The sequence below is a fragment of the Macaca nemestrina genome, chromosome 9 (genome assembly GCF_043159975.1).
Source record: "Macaca nemestrina isolate mMacNem1 chromosome 9, mMacNem.hap1, whole genome shotgun sequence".
Classification (NCBI taxonomy): domain Eukaryota; kingdom Metazoa; phylum Chordata; class Mammalia; order Primates; family Cercopithecidae; genus Macaca; species Macaca nemestrina.
Window position 1 is genome coordinate 33,857,748 of NC_092133.1, and position 22,699 is coordinate 33,880,446.

Here is a 22,699-nt window from a genome sequence, read left to right on the forward strand (position 1 = left end):
TGAACTTACAGATTATTTTATTCAGTGAAATAATCCATTGTTGTGCTTTTTCATTTATACTCAAATTGTGCCAGATTGGCCAGTGGGAGCCCCTTCAAGCTGGCTTCTGTGCCCTTTGACCTGTGCCCACCATGTTGTTGAGTACTTCTTCACTTTCTTCCACATTTCAGGCTCAGCTATACCTTCTCTGCCCCAGCCCTGGAATTAGCCATTTCTCCAAAGAACCCTGCCTCCTTTTAGTGGAGAATGGCATCTAGAAACCAGAATTTGGGTTGTATTCTAAAACACTGCAATTACTCACTTTTTTTTTTTTTTTTTGAGACAGGGTCTCTCTCTGTCACCCAGTCTGGAGTGCAATGGCACTATCTCGTGTCACTGCAACCTCTGCCTCCTGGGTTCAAGGGATTCTCATGCCTCAGACTCCTGAGTAGCTAGGATCACAGGTGTGTGCCACTATGCTTAGCATTTTTGTATTTTTAGTAGAGACGGGAGCTTGCCGTGTTGGCCAGGCTGGTCTCGAACTCTTGACCTCAAGTGATCCGCAGCCTTGGCCTCCCACAGTGCTGGGATCATGGGCGAGAGCCACTGCACCTGTCCCAGAATTCCTGACTTTTGAGAGAAAGCGGTGTGGAAAATTTTTTGGAGAATAAAATCTGCTGTGAAGGCCGACTTTCCATAAGTAGTTTGAACACTTGTGTTTTTGCTTCTTAAATCTGGGTTAAAATATTCCTGTAATTGTACTGAGACTTACTAGTATATTTACATACCAAATTTGTAGTTGTTTAATTGGATCATGAGGAATTTGATAGAGACTAAGCAGAGACTGATTGTTTCACTGTTGTTCTTTTCTGTTGCTTATTACCGTGTTTAATGCTCATTTCAGATGAACAGATGGCTGTTCCATGTTTATAAATAACCCTCATCCTATGTATCTAAGTAATAGATAATTGTAAAAGCTAATGACAGAATACATATTTGTTTTTATTTTTAGAATAATGCAGTTTAGTTCTTAGAGATTCTTGTACTTGAAAATACCATTGATAAGCTTCATGTTTATAGTAAGTTTGTATCTACTAGGACATTTGAGGTAACAAAACCTGCTTGCGAGTTTCGGTTAAGGTTTTCATAGGGAAAATCTAAACCTTTTTTTTTTTTAACCTATTTCATTATATGCTAATGTTAACCTACCATTACAGTGACTGGAAAATGATAGGTCCTATAATTATCCAGTTCTCAGATGGATAATTTGTTATTTTTTATTTTACCCTTAGTTGGCATTGTTTTGTGCTCCCCATAATATTCTGTTTAATGTGCTACATCTGTATTTTGAACTTCCAGCTTGTTATTTCTGGTGCTTTGATCATGGACCATGTTTTATATCTGATTAAGTGAAAGCAAGTCTTTATAAGGTCAGACCCCTCTAAACCTCTTTTGCAAGGAGCTTGTAGACATGCTTTGTTCACTCAGTGGGCTAGCTACTTCTTTTTAGGACACATTCTCAAAATGGTATTGCACAGGTTGGAGTTCTCCCTGCAGTGATGGCTTTCTAAGCACTTCAGCTGTCCCTGTTTACAACTGACACGTGCGATCTGATTTCCTGAAGGTTGACAATAGTGAGACCTTTGGTTCTCAAGGAATGGGTTCTCTGCCTCAAACTGTGGAACGGTCCTGCTTTTACACCCAGAGCTGCTAACCAGTTCTCTTTTCCCTTCTAGAAATGACGCTTCTCTCCTCCCAGTCTTCATCACTGGTGGCCCCTTCTGGGTCTGTGTCCACCGAAAATCCAGAGCAGAGGATGCTAGAGAAGAGAGCCAAGGTCGTAGAAGAACTTCTTCAGACAGAAAGAGACTACATTCGGGATCTGGAAATGTGCATTGAGAGGATCATGGTACCCCTGCAGCAGGCACAGGTGGGAACTGGGAGACAGAGTTAGTTTGACCTTGAGTATGGTCCTCCAGGCCAGAAGCATTAGGAGACAGGAGGTTTCACCACAGATTTATTTGATTTGAAATAGAAACTGTGACTGTGAGTGCTGCTGTTCTTAATCAAGGGCCTCAACATCCGTGTGTCATCAGCTTAAGCCTTCAGCATCTTTCACTTGTCAAGTCTACTGTTAACCTACCAGCCACTGCAGTCACTCCCAGGACTCCTCCTGTTACTGTGGCTCCAGAAAACAGTTCCAGGGAGTCTGAATCGTGGCCCTGCTGGAAGGCTGAGTGATGATATAACAAAGCCTGGGGGTGAGCGGTTACGTGACTCTGAGTGATGATATAACAAAGCCTGGGGGTGAGCGGTTACGTGACTCTAGTACCTGTTTATATAGAATTTATCCAGGAAACCCTTACTAACATGTGAGTAGGCTGGGGACTTTTCTGGATGCTGGAGGTAGTAAGAAAAGGGTAACAGTGTCCTGGGGTTTATAGTCCTTATTGCTTGTAACTTGACCCGCTGGGCTGGGCTTGGGCTTACACCCTTGGAGCATTCGCTTCCAAGTCCTTCTGTAGCAGCTGGGCAGTGCCACGGGATGTTGGGCGTGGGTGGGAATTTGTATCCCAGTGCATTTGTAGACCAAATTGTTTCCATTATCATACTAAAGTGCTCATGGGGGTGGCAGAGAATAGTTGGATCAAGGACAAAGGATGACACTAAAGATAATGATGGATATTTCTAGTCTGGAAACTTCATGAACATGAGTGAAGAAAGTGACCTTCAGCAATTTTTCTACAATTCTTGAAGAGCTGTTCCTAAGATGATTGAAATACCATTAATCTCATTTCCGTGCATCTTTATGTTTTGTTTCCTTTTCTCAGGTACCAAACATTGATTTTGAGGGACTTTTTGGAAATATGCAGATGGTGATTAAGGTCTCGAAGCAATTATTGGCTGCCCTGGAAATCAGCGATGCTGTAGGTATGAGCTCCTGTGTTGTTTCAGAAGCAGCTTTTTAAAAAAACTTCATGCGCAGGAGGAAGGGGCCTTCCTGATACTGAGTAACTATGTCGCCGGGAACACACAGGTTTAGGTACTTAGTTCAGAGGTTACTTGCCCTCTACTTTCCTTCTGTCTCAGCCTAGTTTGGGGTAATACAGGATGTTAGCAATAGAAGAAGTTTTGGATGTCATACAGTATGACGTTTATTCCACACTCATGGTTGCAGCCCATTACTGGGTCATGAGATCAATTTATTTTTCAAGAAAATAAAATAGAAAATATCAGAATGCTGCCAGGCACAGTGGCTCACTCCTGTAATCCCAGCACTTTGGAGGCCTTGGCAAGAGGATCACCTGAGGTCAGGAGTTTGAGATCAGCCTGGCCAACATGGTGAAACCCTGTCTCTACTAAAAATACAGCTGGGCATGGTCACGGGCTTCTGTAATCCCAGCTACTTGGGAGACCAAGGTGGGAGGATTGCTTGAGTCCAGGAGGTTGAGGTTGCAGTGAGCTGAAATCGCGCCATGAGCCACTAAACTACCGCCTGGGGGATGGAGCAAGACTCGGTCTCAAGGAAAAAAATAGAAAATATCAGAATGCACTGTAAGTAAGTTTAACTACCAATTTTTGAAACTTATCTCTTTTTTTGACACAGGATTTTTGTCGCCCAGGCTGGAGTGCAGTGGTGTGAATTCTGCTCACTGCAGCTTCAACCTCCCAGCCTCAAGCCATCCTCCCCACCTTGGTCTCCCACGTAGCTGGGAGTACAGGCATGTGCCATCACGCCCAGCTAATTTTTGTAATTTTTTTTTTTTTGTAGAGACAGGGTTTTGCCATGTTGCCCAGGCTGGTCTCAAACTCCTGGGCTCAAGTGATCCCCCCATCTCGGCCTCCCACAGTGCTGGGATTACAGGTGTGAGCCACCACAGCTGGCTGAAACTTTTATTTTCATTTCACATATATGTGTGCTGAGTCATAATTTAAAATATATTTATGTGGGACATTGTCAAAATGTTTTTAAAACATTAATGTAGTTCTTATAAACAAGGGAACTTATTGGTTATCCATTGCTGTATAACAATTGCACCGAAACATAGCAGCTGAAAACATTAAACATGTATTACCTTGCTGCTTCTGTAGGTCAGGAATCTGGAGGGGGATCTGCTGGGTGGTTCTGGCCCGGGATCTCATGAGGTTGGAGTCAGTTGTTGGCCTGGGCTGCCATCATCTGGGGCTCAGGGATCTGCTTCCAAGAAAGCTCACTCAGCTCTTCAAGCCTCAGTTTCTTGCCACATGAGCCTCTGCCTGGGCTTTCCTCACAATGTGGCATGAGTCATGAGTCACCTAGAGTGACCTGTGAGAGAGAGCGAGAGACAGAATGAGAGCACGCAAGAGCAAGCATGCCTGAGACAGGAGCCACAGAGTCTTCTATAACCTGATCTTGAAAATGACACAGCATCACTTCTGTCATATTCTGTGGGTCATACAGACCAGCCCTGGCACAGTGTGGGAGGGGACATCCTATCATTTTGCTGCTTTATTGGAATCCTAATTACAAGAGGCTACCCCAGTTCCAGCCATGACACTATACACAACAACATCCAGCAGAAGGAGTGACCCCTGTGTCATTTTAAGTCTTTGCAAACCTTTTCCAGAGCTCCCCGATCAGATATCTTATTTCTCGTTGGCCAGAAGTGGGTGACATGCATGCAGCTAAGCTGATGGCTAGAAAGGGGAATGGGTCATGACGCTGGATTACACTAGATGGAATTTACCTGACTCATCTGGGAGAAAAACGGACACAGGAACAAAATCAGGGTTCTGTCCCCTGAAGGGAGGAGGAAACAGCTCTGGGATGTTGTGGCATGGTTCGTGTTTCCTGAATGTTTCTCTCACCACATACCCTCTCAAGATAGGTCCAGCTGGATCTCAATTGTTCTCTACAATAGATGGCCCTCTGAGGTTTAGGTACTATTGTTTCTTCTTTTTTTAGACAGGGTCTCACATTGTTATCCAGACTGGACTGCAGTGGCACAATGATAGCTCACCCATAGCCTCGATTACCCAGGTCAAGCAATCTTCTCACCTCAGCTCCCTGAGCAGCTGGAACTATAGGCATGCACCATCAGGCCCAGCTAATTTTTAAATTTTTGTAGAGATGGAGTCTCACTATGTTGCATAGGCTAGTCTTGGTTGCCTGGCCTCAAGTGATCTTTCCTCCTCAGACTCCCAAAATGCTGTGATTATAGGCATGAGCCACCACACACCTTTTTGAGACAAGGTCTTCCTCTGCTGCCTAGGCTAGAATGAGTGGCGTGATCATGGCTCACCGCAGCCTCGACCTTCCAGGCTCAAGTGATTCTCCCACCTCAGCCTGCCAACTAGCCTTTTTATTTTTAGTGGAGATGAGGTCTTGCTCTGTTGCCCAGGCTGATCTTGAACTCCTGAGCTCAAACGGTCCTCCCACACTGCTAGGTTACAGGTGTGACCTTCTCTGCAGCTGGTTTAGGTACTCTTTATCCTATTTTACAGTGAAGAGACTGACACTTAGAGGGAAGGTAATTTGCCCAGGCCACACGGCTAGTAATTGAAGGACTGGCATTCAGACTCAAGCCTGTCAATGCAAATGCCATTAGCTTCTACACAAAATACAACTGTGTCTTTTGCATTTTCTGGAACAGTTAGAAAAACTGGAGCCTGAGGTTCTTGCCCTTAGTCTAACCGGAGAGGTCCAGGAAGTTGAAGAAGGAGATACACACATTGAGTTGGGCAGAAGGAAGTCACAGTGACCCAGTTTTAGTGTGATGGTGAAGCATAAATGCCAATGTATATGATTTTTTAAGGCACTTGAAATAAGTATCTCTGGGTCATTTATTTGTATTAAGAAAGAAATGAGGTAAAGCTGGCTGCTATCTAAAAGGGCTTAATTATAAATTAAGCGGTTACTCATTTTTCTTCCAGTTTATTACCTGTTGTCGTGCCTGGGGCTCTCAGGTGGTTGGAGTTAAACCAGCTTCTGCAAGGCACCTTCTCCCCTTAGGTCTGATTCAAATCAGAAATGAGAGTCTTAGCATCTGTGTCTCTTATAGTGTACTATACCTTACATTATGACAGTAAACTGGGAAATGAAAGCAAATGTCCACAACCCCACCTCCATAAGATAGCACCTGCATTTATTTTTTCTTCTTCCCTTCGCTTCTTGTCCAAAGTCAAACAAGGAGTTGGGTAGCAGGCTTCAATGTGTTGAAGACACAGAGAAGTGGTGGAGAGGGCTCGACACCGAAAGGCTGAGACCCAGGTGCGAGGACTAATTTTTAGAGGAGAATGGTGGGTGGTGGGCCTGAGGGAACCAAGACTAAGAGCACCATGTCGGTGGCTCTAGCAGAAGGCCAGGTGGTGCGTTCAGTGGGGGATTCACAAAGGACAAACGAAATCTGAAACATCTGATGAGGGAAGGCTCTGAGAAGTCCGTGAAGGGCAAGACGGGCAAAGGGCAGGTGACTGAGATAGAGAATGATCAAGCAGCACCGGGAGACTCTGGGCACGTGGTCATAGGTGGAAAAGACTGGCTTTACCTGATTTTAAACACATCCCATGGAGAGCTATGTTGTTCATAATGACCCAGGATGTGTGTTTCTGTGTATGTCTATGCTTAGTTTTACCATGTCCAATGTCTTCCTTTTCTTTTTTTTTTGAGACAGTCTCACACTGTTGTCCAGGCTGGGCTGTAGCAGTGTGTTCACAGCTTACTACAGCCTCCACCTCCTGGGCTCAAGCGATCCTCCCACCTCATCCTCCCTAGTAGCTGGGACTACAGGTGTGTGCCACCACACCCAGCTAATTTTTATGTCCGATGTTTCCTGATATTTTCTTTTCTATTTGATCAGCTGGGCGTGTTGGCTCACACCAGTAATCCCAACACTTTGGGAGGCTGAGGCAAGGCGGTCAGATCATGTGAGCCCAGGAGTTCTGGACCAGCCTAGGCAACATGGGAAAACCCTGTCTCTACAAGAAAAAAAAAAAAGTCCATTCTGTCTCATCAAAACAGTGCTGACTGTGACCTGTTAAGTATATTTCGTGACCCAGAGTTTGAAAGAGATTAAGGTGTAGCTTTGCTAGTTTGTAATTGATGTAGAATAGTCACTATCAGGGAAGTTGAAGAACAGCAAATTGAGTGTAAATCATCAGTCTGGATGGTGAAGATTCTGAGAATGCAGCTAGGAAAAGGGCTGCGAAAAGAAGGCAGACTAATGTAGAATGGTGAAACCAGATGAAGACATGGGTGGCTTAGGGGTTCCAAAGTTGCTGTGAAGGCTGGGCGCAGTGGCTCGTGCCTGTAACACTTTGGGAGGCCAAGGTGGGCGGATTGCTGAGCTCGGGAGTTCGAGACCAGCCTGACCAACAAGGCAAAACACCATCCCTACAAAAAAATAAAAAATTAGCCGGGTATGGTGGGGCACACCTGTAGTTCCGGCTATTTGGGGGGCTGAGGGCAGAGAATTGCTTGAGCCCAGGAGGTCGAGGCTGCAGTGAGCTGTGTTCAGCCTGGGTGACAGAGCAAAACCCCATCTCTTAAAAAAAAAAGAAAAAAAAAAGTGGCCATGAAGATGAAAAGGGAGCCAGCCCTGCCCCTACTGCTGTGACTGGTAGGTTGCAGGAGTAGACAGAAGGGAAGATTCTGGCCAGGTGCAGTGGCTCATGCCTATAATTTCTTTGGTTTGGGAAGCCAAGGCGGGAGGATTGCTTGAGGCCAGGAGTTCAAGCCCAGCCTGGGCAACATAGTGAGACCTCGTTTCTACAAAACAGCAACAAAATTACCCAGGTGTAGTAGCACACACCTGTGTTCCCAGGTACTTGAGAGGCTGAGGCAGGAGGAATCCTTGAGCCCAGGTGTTGGAGGCTGCAGTGGGCAATGGTCACGACACTGCACTCTAGGATACAGAATGAGACCTTGTCTCAAAACAATTTTTTTTTTTTTTTTTTTTTAAGACAGAATCTCTCTCTGTTGCCAGGCTGGAGTGCAGTGACACGACCTCTGCTCATTACAACCTCTACCTCCTAGGTTCAAACGATTCTCCTGCCTCAGTCTCCCAAGTAGCTGGGAATAAACCACGTAGTAGTAGCTGTGACTTTGTCACCAACAGAAGTCACATGTTCCTATCACATTAGGTTGTTGCAAATATCTTGAAATTTCAGTAACCCTCAACCAGAGGCAGCCAATGTTACCAATGTGTGTCACTCCTCATGCTGTGACAGTATGGGGATTGTTAGACTCAGTGCTACATTTGGTTATTTAATGCCTTATAAAGAAGTATATGGCTGAGACTCACGCCTGTAATCCCAGCACTTTGGGAGGCCCAGGCAGGTGGATTGCTTGAGCCCAGGAGTTTGAGACCAGCCTGGCCAACATGGCAAAACCCTGTCTCTACTAAAATTACAAAAATTAACCAGATATGGCAGCATACATCTGTAGTCCCAGCTGCTCAGGAGGCAGAGGCGGGAGGATCATTTGAGCCTGGGAGGTAGAGGTTGCAGTGAGCCAAGATTGTACCACTGCACTATAGCCTGGGCAACAGAGTGAGACCCTGCCTAAAAAAAAATAAGATGAAGTATATAGGTTATATCATAAGTTGGGGATTTATCATTATAGGTATTTTAATAAACTTTGTCCATAGTCTTATTTATGCACAAAAATGTTAGAAACTGCTGCTGTAGAAGAACCCCGTCTCTACTAAAAATACAAAAATTAGCTGGGCATGGTGGTGTGTGCCTGTAATCCCAGCTACTCGGGAGGTTGAGGCAGGAGACTCACTTGAACCGGGGAGGCGGATATTGCAGTGAGCCGAGACGTGCCATTGCAGTCCAGCCTGGGCAACAAGAGCGAGACTCCATCTCAGGAAAAAATAATAAAATAAGAAAGTAAGGGGGTCCTTATGGGGTTCTCATTACACATTACATCCCTACATGGAGAACGCTCTCAGATGCCTGTCTTGGCCCGACTGCAAAGGGACTGGAGGCTCTGTTTCAGAGGCGTGTGTGTGTGTGTTCTAAAACAAATACATGAGCCTGGGCAACATGGCGAAACCCCCTCTGTACCAAAACTACGAAAAATTAGCTGGGCATGGTGGCATGCACATGTGGTCCCAGCTACTAGGGACCCGAGTCTGGGAGGTCGAGTCTGCAGTGAGTGGAGATTGTGCCACTGCACACCAGCCTGGGTGATAGAGTGAGACTCTGTCTCAAAAACATAAAATAAAATGAATACATACATACATAGATGACATGGCTTTCTAAATTTTGCTTTAAATGATTACAACTTTAAGCTGTTAGATGGAAGTTTCTTACTATTTGATGGATAGTCTTACTATCATTTCTTGTAGCAGGTAGGATGTAGATGGTACTAAAGTTTGGCTGTGTAGCTTACATTTAGTATACTGAGAAGAAAGTTACTAAAAACACTGTATGTTTGTGTATATTCCAAAGGGCCTGTGTTTCTTGGTCACCGGGATGAGCTTGAGGGAACATACAAGATTTACTGCCAGAATCATGATGAGGCCATTGCGCTGCTTGAAATCTACGAGAAGGATGAGAAGATCCAGAAGCATCTTCAGGACTCCTTGGCAGATCTGAAGTAGGAGTTTTGACCACTTAACTTCCATCACAGTTCGTTAGTTCTCTAAGTTATACCTGTGTATATGCCTGGACTTGATTATGACATCTATCTTATTTTAAACATAAGATATCCATGATATATATCATTTAAATGGTTTCCTGATTATATTTTTGTCCATGTGAATAAATTTTATCTGTATGGAGTATTAGATTAACATTATGAGGTTAAAAAGCAGCCAGGAGAGGATGGTTTGGTCTAGATAAACAAGAGCATAGGTGAGAAGACTAAATACAGGGTTTGTTTTTTTTTTGAGACAGAGTCTTACTCTGTCACCCAGGCAAGAGTGCAGTGGCGTAATCTCAGCTCATCACCCAGGTCAGCATGCAGTGGCACAATCTCGGCTCACTGCAACGTCTACCTTCTGGGTTCAAGCAATTCTCCTGCCTCAGGCTTCCAAGTAGCTGGAATTACAGGCGCATGCTACTATACCTGGCTAATTTTTGTATTTTTAGTGGAGATGGGGTTTCACCATGTTGACCAGCCTGGTCTCGAACTCCTGACCTCAAGTGATCCACTCGCCTCAGCCTCCCAAAGTGCTGGGATTATAGGTGTGAGCCACTATGCCCAGCCAAGGTATTCTTGACATCAGGTGAGATTGTCCTGGTCTTAGGGAAGCAAGGTATAAAGGTATAATGTATGGGTAAGTAGATCAAAGGGAAGTTAGGAGCTAAAATTTTTTTTTTTTTTCTTCTTTTTTTGAGAGATGAAGTCTCACTCTGTTGCCCAGGCTGGAATGCAGTGGTGCTGTCTCGGCTCACTGCAACCTCCACCTTCTGGGTTCAAGCGATCCTTCTGCCTCAGCCCCCTAGTAGCTGGGATTACAGGCACGTGCCACCATTAGCCCGGCTAATGTTTGTATTTTTAGTAGAGACGGGGTTTCACCATCTTGACCAGGCAGTTCTTGAACTCCTGACCACAGGCGTGAGCCACCACACCTGGCCAGGGCTAACATTTTTTAGTAGACTAAATATGTTACCATAGACATTCATAATTTTTTGTCACATATGATTTATGTTCCGAGAAGAATGTGAAACTCAAGATTCTCTCTCTAATAAGCTGTCTCTTTTCTTTTCATGCCCACGGCCTTGTAGGAGCCTATACAACGAATGGTAAGTTCCATTGCTGCTTGATGTATGCACTCATTTCTTTTGTGGATTTTTCCTCTCTCTTAAACAACTGTATTTTCTTCCTTTATAGATAAACCTAGAAGTAGACTCACCTTGCTGGGTTTTTTCTTGTAGCATTTATCCCCAAGTGAACACTTCACTTATTTGTTTTTGCCTATCTTCTACCAGGGCAGGGATTTTCGGGGTCACTATTAAATCCCCAGTACCTAGAACAGTACCTGGTGTTTATTAGATGAATACATGTTGAATGACTGAAATTGGAAAGTAGGGTAAAAGAACAGAGAGCAATATTTAGGAACAAATCCTGCCCATAGGCATATATTATTATTATTATTATTATGTAAAAAATTTTTTTAAAGACGGGGTCTCACTTTGTTGCCCAGGCTGGGCGCTATATTATTGATAGCTTGCTAAAGTCTTTTTTCCTTCTGTTACAGGGGATGCACAAATTACATTAACCTGGGCTCCTTCCTCATCAAACCAGTACAGAGAGTAATGCGTTACCCACTGTTGCTAATGGAGTTGCTGAATTCCACCCCAGAATCCCACCCAGATAAAGTGCCTTTAACAAATGCAGTCCTTGCAGTCAAGGAAATCAACGTTAACATCAATGAATATAAACGGCGAAAGGACCTGGGTAAGAACAGCACTATTGTTGAAAAGGAGGTATGCCCTTTGAGAATGCTTTTCTTCTTAAAACAATTCATTACTTCACTAGAGTTGGACAAGGCAGGTGGTAGGTATAATAGGGCTGTGATAAAGAAATGGTGGTTGAATTTGGGGGAAATAAGATTTTTTTTTTATTATTTTTTTTGAGACAGAGTCTTGCTCTGTCCCCCAGGCTGGAGTGCAGTGGCGCTATCTCAGCTCACTGCAACCTCTGCCTCCCATGTTCAAGTGATTCTCCTGCTTCAACCTCCCAAGTAGCTGGAACTACAGGCGTGTGCCACCATTCCCAGCAAATTTTAGTGTTTTTAGTAGAGACAGGGTTTCACCATGTTGGCCAAGCTGGTGTGGAACTCTTAGCCTCCCAAAGTGCTGTGATTATAGGCGTGAGCCACTGCACCCGGCCCAAAATGTGATATTTATTAAAGGCAGAGTAATAAAAGCACAACTATGGTATATTGGAAATAAGGCATCTGTAATAAAATATATAACAATAAGAGCCTTTCTCAAGAGATATGAAGACAGTGATGGGAAGTTTTATTCAAGCATGGGCAGTTTCCTTCTCAACTCATTTATGGAGCTCCTCTGGAGTCCATGCATAGACGTGTTTTTTCTACGTGTCTAATTGGATGTCTTACTGCCTCTACTAAAGCTAGGACTTCTTGTCTTTTAGAAGTCTCCAATCTGCTCACCTTTCTTGTCCTGTCTTCCCTGCCCATGCCCAGTGACCTCTCTGGGTTGAGTCCCTCACTTCCCTTCCTAAAACAGTCAGTTGCCCACCCACCCACTTCTTCTTCATAACACTGAATGCACTCATCAGGTCTCTTGAGGCCCTAACTTGAGCATTCAGTGAGTATATGTAGCACAGTGATTGTGCTGAGCTGATTGATTATTCATATCCTTAAGATATCTACAATACAGTATAACCTTTTTGTCTTTCCATTCTTCTCCACACTTCAAAGTTATCTAAAATCATTTCTCTGCCTTCTACTTCAACTGTGTCACCCTCATTAGGATGGGATGTTAACTGTGGCTTCTAAAGCTCTCTGGTCATCCAGCCCTTTCCCTTGGTTCAAATCTCCTAATGCGATGTAGTCTCCAACTTCTACAACCAGGTATACCTTTTTGCTGCCTCCCAGTCTTCCTCTTGCCACCCTTCTATCTCTACACTTTTCTATAGGTTGTGCCTAATGTTTGACATGGTAATTAAATTACTGCTGTATAGCATTTTACTATGGGAGACGATTGGATATCAATATCTCATATGTGTATGGCACCATTTATCATGGCCTTACAAGTATTGCTTTCTGCATTTTACTGAAGAGGAAAATGAGACTCAAGGTAAAATGACTGATTTCACGCCATACCTTAAGTGACAGACCCAGGCATTGACTTCAGATTTCCTTAAGTTCTTTCCCTTAACACCCCTATGCTGTTTTCCTCCTTGTCTCTGACCCCTCTCCTAGCTGCCCATTTTCTCTCTGCTGTGCTTCAGATATCATGTCTGTGCATAAATCATTATTTGGATTAGTATTTTGTTATAAGCTCGTTGAAGACAAGCACTAGCTCCTGTTTGGGTGTTTGTCTCATTTCATGGCTCATTTTGCAGTATGTCATGCTGAGGAAAGTGCTTTTCTGACTTACTCCCCTAGTCCTCAAGTACCGTAAGGGTGATGAAGATAGCCTTATGGAGAAAATTTCCAAACTGAACATCCACTCCATCATCAAGAAATCCAACCGAGTTAGCAGTCACCTGAAGCACCTCACTGGCTTTGCTCCTCAGGTGAGATCCCCATCCTGGAAGGCTTAGCGCATCTCTGACAGCTTTTCAGGGCTCTATGAGACAGCCTGCCTGGCGTCAGTTGGTATGGTTCCCTTCCTTGGACGTCCTCTGGTTTTGCGAGCTGGTGGAGACAGGGCCCTCCAACTGCTGGTTACAAAGGCAAATTAGAGGGTCAGATCAGTCGACATGTAATAACTATGGTAGTTTTCACCACCTCTAAGGAGCTTATAATTTATTTGATGGGACAAAACTATAAGCTAGCAGGAATTTAAGAGATCAGCTAGTTGGATACATGATGTTACAAAGAAGGAAACATTAAGTGTAAGAGATTGAGTGTGTTGAAAAACAGTTTATCGGCAATGCTGAAAGTTGACCTGAAGTCACCAGACATCATTCCGCTATACTATATACACAAGGTACAATTAATGGAAAATATAAGCCAGAAAATAGTCCATTGCTAGGTTTTGTACTTTGTTCTCCAAATGCTGTAGTATTTTAGAAAAACAGGAGTTCCGTGAGAGCAAGAGTCATGTTGACCTGAGCCTTATAGGAAGGGGGCAGGTATGCCACAGGGAGGGAGAGAACCTGCCAGGCCGGGGAACCTCATGAAGGACAGTCCTAGGATCAGCAGACATGGCAGTGCTGGGGTGAAGAGGGCAGCCTGGCCAGAGCAGAGGGCTTGCAAAGAAGGTTTAAAGGAGGATCTGTGTATATTTTGGAGGTCTTTTGAAACCACATGCAGGTGTTTAAATCAATTCACTGTGATTCCGGGAAACATTAAAGGTTTAAAATTTGAACAAAAGATGTTTTTAAGAAAGTTACTTTTGGCCGGGTGTGGTGGCTTACCCCTGTATTCCCAGCACTTTGGGAGGCCAAGGCCGGTCAATCACCCGAGGCCAGGAGTTCGAGACTAGTCTGGCCAACATGGTGAAACCTCATCTCTACTAATAATACAAAAATTAGCTGGGCGTGGTGGCACAGGCCTGTAATCTCAGCTACATGGGAGGCTGAGGCAGGAGAATTGCTTGAACCCAGGAGGCAGAGGTTGCAGTGAGCCAAGATCACGCCATTGCACTCCAGCCTGGGCGACAAGAGTAAAACTCTGGTCTCCACAAAAAAAAAGAAAGCTACTTTTGCCAGTAAGGTTAAAGGAGCATCCAAATTTGCTAACAGCACTTGTTTATTTTTGAACAGATAAAAGATGAAGTATTTGAAGAAACAGAAAAAAACTTCCGAATGCAAGAAAGATTGATTAAATCTTTTATCCGAGACCTGTCTCTCTACCTCCAGCACATCCGGGTGAGCGTCAGCATCACTTTAGTTAGACTCACAATGTAATTCTGTCCCCTTTCCTGTTCATCTATCATATTGTTTAATGAATGCTGAGTAATCTAGACTCAAATCATCACTATTATGCCCCTGCATAGTTTTTGTTGAGATGCCAATAGGTTATTTAACAGTTAACAGCGTTTAGATCAATGTTGTCGTATTCATTTCAAAGCAGCCCAACTTTTTCCACCCTCTTTTTGGTCTTCGTCACCCTTCGTCCCACACACACCTTATTTTTCTTTTTACTTATTACAGTTCACTTTGTCAAGACCAGTTTGAAAATCAAATATTGAATACAAAAGCTAGGAAGCTGTAAACAGGAAACGTAGACAAGAGAAAGAGCAAGCAGTGAATATGAGTAAGAGAATGTTCCTGTGTGGTATGCTTTCCGATCACTTCAGCTCCCAATTTATTAATATTCAGTTGCTATAATAAGGCCTCTAAAGGTATTAGAGCCATAAATAGCTTTGAGATCTAGAGAAGCCAAGGAGATCAGGTGAGCCTAGGTCTTTCCTTGCCTCAAGCAATGCTTCCTCCCTGAGGTCAGAACCAGGACCAGCATTCCTTCTATTCTTGTCTCTAATTTCTCTGTTGATTTAATATAGGATGCTGTGAGTGTACTCGATACTCCTGTCCCTCTGATCTTTTAGAGACAGAGTCTTTCTTCGTTACCCAGACTGGAGCGCAGTAGTGCCATCATAGCTCATGCAGCCTCCAACTCCTGGGCTCCAGTGATCCTCTCACCTCAGTCTCTTGAGTAGCTGGGACCACAGGTGCACACCACCACGCCTGGCTAATTTTTAAAGCAGAGATGAGGTCTTACTATGTTGCCCAGGCTGGTCTTAAACTAGCCTTCCGAAGTGCTGGGATTACAGGCATGAGCCACCATGCCCAGCCTGAACATCTGATCTTATAAAAGAATTTCCTTAAAAGGGATCCTTAACTTTTTAAAAAACATTTTTTTAAACTAAATAAAATGGTATAAAATTTAAAGGTACCGAAGGACTAAGTAAAAATAATTATTCCTTGTTACCTGGTCATCTTCTATAGACAGTCACCACCCACCAAGTTCTTCCCTCCTATCAGAGATTTTGTGTGTGTATGTGCAGGTGGGAGATACACTAGCATCTTGGGTTTCGCACTTAATCAAATTTCAGAAGTGATGGTGTAGCCATACAGTCAGAGGCCCGTTGTTCTTTTTTCCTTTGAGACAGTGTCTCACTCTTGCCAGGCTGGAGTGCAGTGGCGCAATCTCGGCTCACTGCAACCTCCGCCTCCCGGGTTCAAGTGATTCTCCTGCCTCAGCCTCCCAAGTAGCTGAGGCATACGCCACCACACCCAGCTAATTTTTGTATTTTTAGTAGAGATGGGATTTCACCATGTTGGCCAGGATGGTCTCGATCACTTGACTTCATGACCCGCCCACCTCGGCCTCCCAAAGTGTTGGGATTACAGGCGTGAGCCACCACGCCTGGCCTTGGTCCGTTGTTCTTTATAACTGCATAGTATGTATCATTCTATGGACATGTCATAATATATTTAGTCCCCTATTGGCAGATATTTAAATCATTTGTAGTTAAAAAAGATTAGAACTAGTCATACAAGGAATATCCTTGTGGATACATCATTTCCTGATCTATGTGAGTCTGTCTGAAGGCCAGTGTACTTCTGAGCCAAATCATGTGGCAGTATAAATTTTGATAACTACCGTTAAATGTCAGAGATGTTGTAAAGGGGAAAAGTGGCAAAAGCAATATCCCTTGCTAACTCAGTGTTATCAAAACCAGTGGGTTTTATCTTTGCCTGCAAGAGAGGTAAAAAATATTTCAATATAGTTTAAATTGCCGTTTCTTATATTAGAAATGGAGTTGAGGATATTCTCTTATGTTTATATCATATTTTTCTGTGACTTACCTATGTTCTGGCATCTTTATCAGTTTGTTGATCTCTGTATCTATTGGAGGAAATAGTCCTTTGAGATGGCTTGCAAATATCCTCCCTCACCTCAGTTTGTTGACTTCTGAGTTTGCTTATAGTGTTTTCTCCCCGTAAGAGTTTAAACTTGCATTTTATGGCTTCTTAGTTTTGTGTCATATGTAGAAAGGCCTTTGCTATTGCAACATCTAAAAATCTTGTGTTTTAGTACTTTTATCATTCCATTGTTTTAAGATTAAATCATTGCTCTATCTGGACTTTAGTAAATCAGGTTTGAAGCAGGGATTCAACTTTATTTTTCCAGCTGGTTACCCAGTGGTCTATCATTTATTGAGTAATCCCCACTGATTTGAGATGCCCCCTAGTTTCTTTTAAATAGCAAACTTTCACCCTTGTGTTTTAAAAATGTAACTAGTGCCAGGCGCGATGGGTCATGCCTGTAATTCTGCACTTTGGGAGGCCAAGGTGGGCGGATCACATGAGGTCAGGAGACCAACCTGGCCAACATGGTGAAACCCCGTCTCTACTAAAAGTGCAAAAATTAGCTGGGCATGGTGGGAGGTGCCTGTAATCCCAGCTACTCGGGAGGCTGAGGCAGGAGGATCGCTTGAACCCGGGAGGCGGAGGTTACAGTGAGCTGAGCCAGTGTGGGGAACCAAGAGTGAGACTTTGTCTCAAAAAAAAGAAAATATATAATTAGGTAAAAATTAGGGTTGATAAAACTTTGCAGAAGCACATTGGCTTAAAGTGAGAGATTTGACAAAATATTGGGGCATGAGCCAGGCATGGTAACACACACCTGTAGTCTCAGCTACCCAGGAGGCTGAGGTGGGAGGATTGCTTGAGCCCAGGAGTTGGAGGACAGCCTGGCAACATGCAAGACCCTATCTCTAAAACAAACAGGCAGGGCACAGTGGCTCATGCCTGTAATCCCAGCACTTTGGGAGACTGAGGTGGGCAGACCACTTGAGGTTAGGAATTCAACACCAGCCTTGCCAACATGGTGAAACCCCATCTCTATTAAAAATACAAAAGTTAGCCAGGCATGGTGGTGGGTGCCTGTAACCCAGCTACATGGGAGGTTGAGGCAGGAGAATCACTTGAACCCAGGAGGTGGAGGTGGAGGTTGCAGCGAGCTGAGATCGTGCCATTGCACTCCAGCCTGGGTGAGAGTGAGACTCCATCTCAAGAAAAATAAAACACACACAATATTGGGGCAGCTACTGAGTATGTTTCTTTGTCTTGCTGCTTCATAGGACTTTCCCCTAATACCTCTCTCATGCTGATATCCCTCTGTTGGCCATTTTCTCCCCAGGTTTTCTAAAGTGTGACACGCTACACCTGAGCCCTCAGCCCTTAAAAGTCTCACCTCCGTAGCAATGACTGATACATTTTGGGTTGGGATATACGTAACGTTGAAAACCATCTGATGGAAGTATCAATTCGGTTCTGACTGCTGACAGAAATTGAGAGAAAATGTTGAACAGTTCTGTCATGCCACAAAATGAAAAGCCTGCCCAATAATAAAATTAGATAGATTGACTAACAGCGAGAAAACCAGAGAGAACATAAGCTGAGGGCCACTGGCTGGATAATTTGGTATCTACATTGGCATATGGGCTGATATTTGGGGACTTTACAGCATTCCTTTAAAAGAAAACAAGAGGACATCATGTTTCACATTACATCTCCCAGTCAGGAGGAATTAGCAACATTCCCTGGGTTATCTTACTGACAAAGCCCTGGCTTTGTATGTACAGATATAAATATTAACGACAAAAGGTCTAAAAATTGTTATAAAAATAAAGCATCAAACCAATGTGTGAGGCACTGAAGGTTTTTGCTTAGGGACTTTGTTTGCCCTTGAAATAGACTAATGGAGTATTTAGTCTGTTTGGGTTACAGCCCAGCATTGTAGAGATGGGGTTTCACCATGCTGGCCAGGCTGGTCTCAAAAGAAAGCCTGGAAAACCAACCTGGGGTTCAAACTATCACTATCTGGAGGAGTTGACTCTGTGATAATGGAGTCAGCAGACAAAACAGACAAAAGTCTACCTTTATGGAGCTTGCATTTTTACTAGGAGGGTGGGTGAAGGAGAGCACGACAATAAGCAGACTTTAGTCAATTCTAGTCATGTGAGAGGGTATTTTTTTGCAAAGACAAAGAAAGGAAGCAGCACAGCAGGAGCCGTTGGGAGCGCCAGGGTGGGATGGGAAACCGGGCTGGCATGATCAGTAGCATGGCAGGGCAGTTGTCTGTGAGACGGTGACAGCATGAACCAAGACCTGAGGAAGGAGAAGCGACTGGTCATTGTCATAATCCTATAGCAATCACCTTGGTTCTAATTTGATAATTTACTTTTTGGTAAACTAAGAAAACCTATTAGGTACATAGGGGAATACTAAAGAGATGATAAAAGCCCTCCCTAATTTTTTAAGAAATAAAAGTCTTAGACTTTTCTCTGTGCTCCGTAAGTCATAGTTGTTGAAAATATGTTTATTTCAAAGCTCAAATACCAGACTAGTGAAGAAATTTCAAATTATGGAATGCATTTTTCCCAGATTGCTATTCAGGGTGATGGATGACAAAGGCTGGAAAGTTCTGTCTGTTCTGACTTGTGTCTGTCCTCACTGGCTCCAGGAGTCGGCGTGTGTGAAAGTGGTGGCTGCCGTGAGCATGTGGGATGTGTGCATGGAGCGAGGACACCGGGACCTGGAGCAGTTTGAGAGGGTGCATCGCTATATCAGTGACCAGCTCTTCACAAACTTTGTAAGTAACTTTTTCTTCAAAAGTTGGCCCCCTTCCCAAGGTCATCTCAAATGCATCAGCTCATGCAAAAGTCAGTTCCACAGACGCAGGCCCTGGGCGCCAGGCATATTAGTCATCCTTTAGCTATATTCATATTGGGGTTTGATATTCACAACATGACTTTCAGTTAGTTAAAGGGAAATGTAGGACCTGTGTCTGTACAAACAGATTTTTTTAAAAAATAGCTTGTAGGGCCGGGTGCAGTGGCTCAAGCCAGCAATCCCAGCACTTTGGGAAGCCGAGGTGGGCGGATCATGAGTTCAGGAGATCGAGACCATCCTGGCTCACACGATGAAACCCCGTCTCTACTAAAAAATATATTAAAAAATTAGCCAGGCATGGTGGCAGTAGCCTGTAGTCCCAGCTACTCGGGAGGCTGAGGCAGGAGAATGGCGGGAATCCAGGAGGCGTAGCTTGCAGTGAGCCAAGATCGCGCCACTGCACTCCAGCCTGGGCGACAGAGCAAGACTCCATCTCTAAAAAAAGAAAAAAAAAAAATAGCTTGTGATTAATTTAGTTAAAGAGGACACAGGAAAACTAGGCAATTAACTGATCAAATAAAAACAACTATAGGAGTAATAACTTGAAGAGGGGCCAGGTGCAGTGGCTCATGCCTGTAATCCTAGCACTTTGAGAGGCAGAGGCAGGCAGATCACTTGAGGTCGGGAGTTCAAGACCATCCTGACCAACGTAGTGAAACCCTGCCGCTACTAAAAATACAAAAATTAGCAGGGCATGGTGGTGGGCACCTGAAATTCCAGGTACTCAGGAGGCAGAGGTCAGATAATAGCTTGACCCCAAGAGGAGGTTGCAGTGAACCAAGATTGCACCACTGTACTCCCTCCTGGGCAACAGAGTGAGACTACGTCTCAAAAAAAAAAACCTTGAAGACAAATATTTAGGAATATAATTCATATGTTACCAAAGAGATTTGAGATGATAAAAACTACTTCAAGGCCGGGCTCATGCCTCTAATCCCAGCACTTTGGGAGGCCAACGTGGGTGGATCACCTGAGGTCAGGAGTTGAGACCAGCCTGACCAACATGGAGAAACCCCGTCTCTACTAAAAATACAAAATTAGCCAGGCATGGTGGTGCATGCCTGTAATCCCAGCTACTCAGGAGGCTGAGGCAGGTGAATCGCTTGAACCTGGAAGGTGGAGGTCATGGTGAGCTGAGATCTCCAGCCTGGGCGGCAAGAGCGAGACTCTGTCTCAAAAAAAATACTTAAAGTAATAAAGACCAAATTTCTTGAGAAATTCTAAATCCATATATATGGGATTATTTAATCCCTTGTAGAAAAAAAACTGGATGGGATTTGATAGTTTCTTAGGGATCTATAAATGGCCTGAAGGTGAAAAAGACATGCCCAGCTGGGGAGCTGACAGGTGTTCTAATTGTACATTATTTTTAATAAGATGCTATTAAGTACTACTAAGTACCTGTTTATGTTCTTTATGTATTCATTGCCTTACCCTTAATGTCTGTGTGTTAGAAAGAATTAAAGAGAAAAATTTATTATTTTTGATATGGAGTCTCTCTCTGTCACCCAGGCTGGAGCACGGTGGCACAATCTCGGCTCACCGCAACCTCTGCCTCCCGAGGAGCTGGGACTACAGGTGCACACCACTGCACCTGCCTGAGTTTTGTATTTTTAGTAGAGACAGGGTTTTGCCAGGCTGGTCTCAAGCTTCTGACCTAAAGTGACCCGCCCACCTCGGCCTCCCAAAGTGCTGGGATTACAGGCATGAGCCGCCATTCCCAGCCAAGAGAAAAATTCTTTGAAAGATAAAAATGGGGGCCGAGTGTGGTGGCTCATGCCTGTAATCCCAACCACTTGGGAGGCTGAGGCTGCAGTGAGCCGAGATTGCGCCATTGCACTCCAGCCCGGGCGAAAGAGCAAGACTCCGTCTAAAAAAAAAAAAAAAACAAAAAAAAACGGTATTACCTAGTTATGATTAAAGGTTTATGAGTGTATGAAAGTTACTCCACCCCAGATTTATGTAACAACTAACTCTGGAGTTAAATTCAAGCTATGTAGACATGTACACATAAGAAATGTTACCAGGTAAACTATCACATCTAGTTTCTAATGCACATATCAGCGTGCAGCTTAGCATTTATCACCTCAAGGAGCTCAAGTGGGATTAGCATATTTTACATACTCTTTGGTGTGGGAATTGAAGTATGTAGTGAGAAGTCTTGTGGAGTATTTAAGTAGAGGCTAGTGATGGGTTAGTAGAATACTGTTGTAGATCTGCATGGGTTTAGCTTGTGTACTAGAAACAAAGTAGGTCGTTGAGGACACAGCAAAATCAGCCTTAAGAGTGACTTGGAGAATCACAAATGTGGGGTGCTGTCCATCTGAGCAATGTGCCTTTCTCGTCCCTACAGAAGGAGAGGACAGAGCGGCTTGTCATCTCCCCCTTAAATCAGTTACTGAGCATGTTTACAGGGCCCCATAAGCTGGTACAGAAACGCTTTGACAAGCTCCTGGACTTCTATAACTGTACAGAACGGGCAGAGAAGCTAAAGGACAAGAAGACCCTGGAGGAGCTGCAGTCGGCCCGGAACAATTACGAGGCCCTGAATGCGCAGCTGCTAGATGAGCTGCCCAAGTTCCACCAGTACGCCCAGGGCCTCTTCACCAACTGTGTCCACGGCTACGCTGAAGCCCACTGTGACTTCGTGCACCAGGCTCTGGAGCAATTAAAGCCACTGCTTTCAGTGAGTTTCTTACCCCTTCAGTGGGATGGTCATCTGTGGCCTTTGCCTGGTATTTTTCTGGGAAAAATTGTAGCATGGTTTGAAAAATTGTCCGAACTAGATTAACTGAACGTGTCGCTAGTTCAGCCCTCAGGAATTCTTGATCCCTTGATGGTGTCATGAAGCCTGTGGCTTCTGAGACATCCCTTTTCCTCTTGAGCAGTTCCCAGAGGAGCCAGCCAACCTGGCCCGCAGGCAGGGCCCTGGAGAACTTGTGTTTTGCATCAGGCTGCTGTGTCCGTGGCTCAGAGAGTGAGCTGCAGCTGAACTTTAGCTTCAGTGGTTCTAAGGAGACTTTGTCAGTCTGGGATCTTTCATCGTGTTTTCTTTTCTCTCTCTCTCTGCTTTTCCCACGGACTCCAGTTACTCAAAGTGGCCGGCAGGGAGGGAAACCTTATTGCCATCTTCCACGAAGAACACAGCAGAGTTCTGCAGCAACTCCAGGTTTTCACCTTCTTCCCGGAGTCTCTTCCAGCTACCAAGAAGCCGTTTGAGAGGAAAACCGTTGACCGCCAGTCTGCTCGAAAGTCACTCGTGGGCCTGGTTAGTAGGGAACTGAGAGGAGCAGCCCCACCTCGGGGTAAAGAGTGGGAAACCCTGCAGCCAGGCCCAGATCCCACTATTGGAGTTTCTGTATTTCATAATAAATGGAGAATAACGGTTGCATTCTCACCCATCAT

At 44.3% G+C, this 22,699-nt stretch overlaps 1 protein-coding gene across 2 annotated transcripts in view; it reads left to right on the top strand.

The window, feature by feature from the left end:
• The window catches only part of DNMB (dynamin binding protein), a 122,518-nt gene that overhangs the window by 88,326 nt on the left and 11,493 nt on the right, over positions 1 to 22,699 (top strand). For both annotated transcript variants that reach the window (XM_011735677.2, XM_011735678.3), the window contains 10 exons: positions 1,716 to 1,909; positions 2,811 to 2,910; positions 9,415 to 9,562; positions 10,696 to 10,713; positions 11,169 to 11,368; positions 13,050 to 13,180; positions 14,375 to 14,479; positions 19,086 to 19,214; positions 21,648 to 21,980; positions 22,383 to 22,562. In XM_011735677.2, the coding sequence (XP_011733979.2) occupies positions 1,716 to 1,909; positions 2,811 to 2,910; positions 9,415 to 9,562; positions 10,696 to 10,713; positions 11,169 to 11,368; positions 13,050 to 13,180; positions 14,375 to 14,479; positions 19,086 to 19,214; positions 21,648 to 21,980; positions 22,383 to 22,562 (1,538 nt within the window). The remainder of the gene's footprint in view (positions 1 to 1,715; positions 1,910 to 2,810; positions 2,911 to 9,414; positions 9,563 to 10,695; positions 10,714 to 11,168; positions 11,369 to 13,049; positions 13,181 to 14,374; positions 14,480 to 19,085; positions 19,215 to 21,647; positions 21,981 to 22,382; positions 22,563 to 22,699) is intronic.